This window comes from Oryctolagus cuniculus, chromosome 12 (assembly GCF_051225735.1).
Source record: "Oryctolagus cuniculus isolate XC-2025 breed Fujian yellow rabbit chromosome 12, ASM5122573v1, whole genome shotgun sequence".
Taxonomy (NCBI): Eukaryota; Metazoa; Chordata; class Mammalia; order Lagomorpha; family Leporidae; genus Oryctolagus; species Oryctolagus cuniculus.
In genome coordinates this window covers 53521269-53527009 of record NC_142878.1, presented here as the reverse complement: position 1 = coordinate 53527009, position 5741 = coordinate 53521269, and the positions used below count along the sequence as shown (strand labels likewise).

At 43.5% G+C, this 5741-nt stretch overlaps 1 protein-coding gene across 1 annotated transcript; it reads right to left on the bottom strand.

The window, feature by feature from the left end:
• Positions 1-4194: 4194 nt before the first annotated feature.
• Positions 4195-5236, bottom strand: LOC100354307 (olfactory receptor 10G2). The gene has a single exon (XM_070054865.2). It carries the CDS (start codon positions 5149-5151, stop codon positions 4195-4197), a length of 957 nt encoding a protein of 318 aa, XP_069910966.2. The 5' UTR covers positions 5152-5236.
• Positions 5237-5741: the final 505 nt, after the last annotated feature.

Genomic DNA, 5741 nt, shown 5'->3' with positions numbered 1-5741 from the left:
GCTTTCATTTCTTTTGAGTGTTTACCTAGGAGTAGAATTGGTGGGTGGTACAGCAAATCTTTAAATTTTTGAGGACACGCTAAATTATTTTCTAAGTGATTGTGCCGGTTTACATTCCCCCAGCAGCCTGAGAGGGCTATGATTGCTATATATCCTCCCCAGTGCCTGTTAGTGTAGCTGCCTTTGATGTTGAATAGTACTAATGAGAGGCCAGGAGGTATGAAAAACATTTATCAGACATCACAAGAAATTTTTTTCTGGATATCTTGATAGATATTGTTGAAGTTTCCCCTTTTTCCTCTTTTATTCTTCCCATTACTCCCTTCATTTTGTGTTTCTTATCTTTCCTTTCTGTTCTCATTTGATTCCAGTTTATTTTTTCTTTTTAACAATTTATTTTATTTATTTGAAAGGCAAAGTTAGAAAGAGAGAGAGAGAGTCACAGAGAGAGAGAGAGAGAGAGAGAGATTTTCCCTCTGCTGATTCACACTCCAAATGGCAGCAATGGCTGGGGCTGGGCCTGGCTGAAACCAAGAGGTAGGAGCTTCATCCAGGTCTCCCATGTGGGTGCAGGGGCCCAACACTTGGGCAGTCCTTTACTGCTTTCCCAGGCCATTAGCAGGGGGCTAGATCAGAAGTAGAGCAGCTGGGACTTGAACTAGTACCCATATGTGATGCTGGCTCTGCAAGTGGTGGCTTAACCTGCTCCACCACAATGCCAGCCTCTCAGTTTCTTTTAAATTATGTAATGAAACATGCTCATTTTGACATTAACCAATGCAGAGATTTGCAAGAAAAAAGTAACAGCACTCCAGTCTCCTGCTGGAACCCCCACTGTAATTAATGTTAGCCATATACTGTGTGCTTGCCCACACTTTTTAAAGTTTATACAGAAATAAACATATTTTTAATAACAACAGCACTTAATATCCACACTCGGCAACTTATTTTGAATTTGGAAGTTATCTATCTATCTATCTATCTATTTCTTTATTGTAGCTTTTTGAGAGACAGAAATCTCTCACGGGCTTGTTCACTACACAAATTCTTACAATGGCTGGGGCTGGGCCAAGCCAAAACCAGGAGCCAGGAACTCAATCCAGGTCTCTCATGAGGGTTGTAGGGACCCAACCCCTTGAGCCATCACCTGAAGTTTTCCTGGATATACATTAACAGGAGCTGGGACTCAAACTCAGGCACTTAAATAAGGAACACAGGCATTCCAAGCAGTGTCTTCACTTTTGCGCCAAATGTCCACCATCAGTTTACAGATGACTGGTGACTCCAAGTTTAAGTGGGCTAAAGCAACTACCTGAGAAACTTTCAGCATGTCCATCTATTTTAGAAAGACATCATTATGGAAGGGAAGGAGACCAGTTTCAAAGTCTGTTAACAGAATCTTGATTTTGCTACCAACTAGCTAAGTGTCCTTAGGGCAATTAATGATCTCTTCTAAACCTTGATCACTTCATATATAAAATAAGGACAATAAGACTTGTTTCCAAGGGGCTGTTAATATCGGTGGATTAAATAGTTAATGTCAAGCTATTTCTGAGACATAATAGATGCTGAATAAATGATTATGAAAATCATCACCCTCATTGTTACTTCTCAGAATTTTAAGAAGGGTTTATCTTAGGAGATGAACAGAGGGGACCGGTGCTGTGGCACAGCAGGTTAATGCCCAGGCCAGCATCCCATATGGGTGCTGGTTCGAGACCCGGCTGCTCCACTTCTGATCCAGCTCTCTGCTATGGCCTGAGAAAGCAGTAAAAGATGGCCCACGCCCTTGGGCCCCTGCACCCACGTGGGAGACCCGGAAGAAGCTCCTGGCTCCTGGCTTCAGATCGGCGCATCTCTGGCCATTTCGGCCAATTGGGGAGTGAACCATCAGATGGAAGACCTCTTTCTCTCTCTCTCTGCCCCTCCTCTCTCTGTGTAACTCTGAATTTCAAATAAATAAATAAATAAATAAATAGATGAACAGAGAATCATAGAACAGTGTGGATACAGCAAAATATTTTTGGTGTTTTAAAAACTTTTAAATTTTCAGTTACTTTTCAACACTTAAGAGTAACTGTGTGATAATTACAGAATTAAACCAGTCATATTAAGTAGAACAGACAAAAAAAATACTAAGAGGGATAATGTATTAAGTTGTCCATTAACAGTCAGGGCTATGAAATGTGATCCCTGTTAAACATAAGAGTGGGAATAAGAGAGGGAAGAGATGTATAATTTGGGGCATGCTCAGGCTGACTTGCCCCAATTGGTAGAGTTGGAAACATACCAGGGGATTCCAGTTCAATCCCATCAAGGTGGCATGTACCAATGCCATCTCACTATTCCAAGTGATCAATTTCAGTTCACAATTGATCATAATGAAAGGACTAAGAGTCAAAGGGAGCACATAAACAAGTCTAGTACCTGCTAACACTAACCGATAGAATAAATAAAGGGGAGAGTGATCCAACATGGGAAGTGAGATACTCAGCAGACTCATAGAATGGCGGATGTCCTAAATAGCACCTGGCCTCAGAATCAGCCCTAAAGGCACTCGGATCTGGCTGAAAAGCCCATGAGAGTATTTCAGGCATGGAAAGCCAAGACACTCTGGCAAAAGATCTCTGTGAGTGAGATCCCAGTGGAAAGAACAGGTCTTCAAAGAGGGAGGTGCCTTTCTCTGAAGGGAGGAGAGAACCTCCACTTTGACTATGACCGTGTCTAAACAAGATAAGAGTCGGAGAACTCAGGGGGCTTCCATAGCCTTGGAAACTCATGACTGGTGCATAGGGAGATTACTGATGCCATAAACAGGAGTGTCAATTTGTAAAGTCAACAACAGGAGTCAATGTGCACTTACTCCTCATGTAGGATCTCTGTCCTTAATGTGCTGTACATTGAGGCTTAATGCTATAACGAGTACTCAAACAGTATATTTCACTTTGTGTTTCTATGGGGGTGCAAACGATTGAAATCTTTACTTAATGTACACTAAACTGATCTTCTGGAAAAAAAAAAAAGAAATTATCAATTCCCAACTTGACTCTCACTGGGATTAAACATAGGTCTGATCTGATTTCATCATCATTAAAAAAAAATCATCTATTATTTTTCACTTTATGTTTCTGTGTGGGAGCAAACTGTTGAAATCCTTACTTAAGGTATACTAAGCTGATCTTCTGTATATTAAGATAATCGAAAATGAATCTTGATGTGAATGGAAGGGGAGAGGGAGTGGGAAAGGGGAGGGTTGTGGGTGGGAGGGACGGTATGGTGGGGGGGAAGCCATTGTAACCCATGAGTCGTACTTTGGAAATTTATATTCATTAAATAAAAGATAAAAAAAACTTTTAAATTTTTAAAATTTATTCATTTATTTATGTTCATTTATTTGAAAGGAAGAGAGAGAGAGAGAGAGAGAGAGAGAGAGAGAGAGATCTTTTATCTGTTGGTTTACTTCCCAAACGCCTACCATAGCATGGGCTGTGATTCATTTTTCCTTTCAAGTTTTCTGGTATACCAGATGCTGAAACATTTGAATCCTATTCAACCTTTTTGTTTTTTTTTTTAAGAAGTTCCATTTGTTCTCTTTTTGAAAGTTTTGTTTATTTATTTGAAAGACACACACACATACAGAGAGAGAGACAGAGAGACAGAGAGAGATATCTTCCATCTACTGGCTCACTCCCCAAATGCCCACAATAGCTGGGGCTGATCCAGGCCAAAGCCAGGACCCAGGAACTCCATCTGGGCCTTTCCCAGGGGTGGCAGTACTTGAGTCGTCACCTGAAGCCTCCCAGTGTGTGCATTAGCAGGAAGCTGGATAAAAAGCGGAGGTAGTACTCAAACCCGGGCACTTTGGTATGGGATGGGACCATCCCGAGGGGTGGCCTAACCAGTATGCCACAACTGCTGTCCCCCTATTTAAACTTTGATAAGGCATTTTCTTATTTCACAGAATATTCAGAGATGAGAGAAGTAACACATTCATTTATTTCTAAACGAGTAATATAACTCAGTTTGAACAAATTTAACGAGAAGAAAGGAGTAGGGGTTTAAAAGTTCAAAAGTTTCTTCCAAATAGCGTTTAATTTACTTTAAATCAGTAGCAGTTTATTGAGCATTTACTGTGTGCAGCAGAAGCTGAGAAGAGCAGTAGTGATGGTGGTGCGGGGGTGCCTGAGCCTGCAGCTACTTCTTTTCGTTCACAGCCCCTCGACCTGCCGTCATCCTCCTCAGAGCAGACTTCACGTCCTGGTTCCTCAGTGTGTAGATGAGGGGGTTCAGTAAGGGAGTGACAACGGTGTAAAACACAGCCACTGCCCCGTCCAGGGGGCTCTTGGAGCCAGCCCTGAGGTAGATGAAGATACAGGGGACATAGTAGACGGTGACCACGGTTAGGTGGGAGCCGCAGGTGGAGAAGGCCCGGCGCCTCCCATCAGCAGTGCGTATCTTCAGGATGGCACGGATGATGTTGGCATAGGAGAGCAGAATTAACATGAAGCAACTGGCAGCCACTACCCCAATGTCCACAAAAGTCACCAGCTCGTTGACACTCGTGTCAGCACAGGCCAGTCTCAACACCGCAGGGATGTCACAAATGAAATAGTCTATCTGATTGGGTCCACAGTAGGGCAGGCGGAAGGTCAGTGCGGCCTGGATAGATCCATGGATGGAGCCTGCCAGCCAAGCTCCAGCCACAAGGATGCTGCATAACCTCCCGTTCATGAGTACAGGGTAGCGCAGGGGCTGGCATATGGCCAGGTACCTGTCATAGGCCATCAAGGTGTAGAGGAAGCACTGGGTGCTGCCCAGGAAGTGAAAGAAGTACAGCTGAGCCACACAGCCACCAAATGGGACAGCCTTGCTGGCAGCAGTGAAGTTTAGAATAAGCCGAGGGACGATGACGGAGGAGAGCCACATGTCCAGGAAGGACAGGACCCCCAGCAGAAGGTACATGGGGCGTGCGTGGAGCTTGGGCTCAGCCCACACGGTGAGCAGGATGAGCAGGTTCCCCAGCTGAGTCAGGACGTAGATGGTGCAGAAGACCAGGAAGAGGAGGGTTCTCAGGTTTGGGGGGTGAGACAAGCCCAGGAGAATGAAGTCTGTCACCATGGTGTCCAGCGATATGTTTTTGGTCTTTCTCATGTTTTTCTGTAGACTGGGAAAGAATGGTGAAGCCAGACAGGAGGAGCTGGCACGGTGAAGTTGTAAGAAAATCCTTTTGGCTGATGTTTACTGTCTAAGGGTCACGAGACAAACAGAACTGTTATAGAATTTTTTTAGAAGAAGAGATGGTGTCAAAGTTCATTACTTGGGTATACTTGATAGGGGAATCTCTCCTGCGGCTGGTTAGATTCTTAGATGGATGGAAACTCTTGTCAACTGGGAGCCACTGGAAGGCAAGATTTGCCACAGCAAGGAACAAAGGAATATGGAGTGACAGAGAAGGACCAATGACTCCAACCAAAAAGGATGTTCAGTGAAAGGTGATGCCCAGCAGCATGGAACAGATACTCTCCAGTTACTACATGCAGCTGTCCCTGCAGTGCAGTATGGTGTAACAGGATTTTTTTTTATTATTTATTGTAAAAGCATTGATTAATGCAGGATCTAATCTCAGGGTGATTAACATATACTTCTGCTTACTAAACAGTAACTCTGTCTAGAGACCTTTAGTTTCAATTTCCTGAACTAGAAAAACAGAGGGAATAAATGTGTTTTTTGAACTCTTGTTG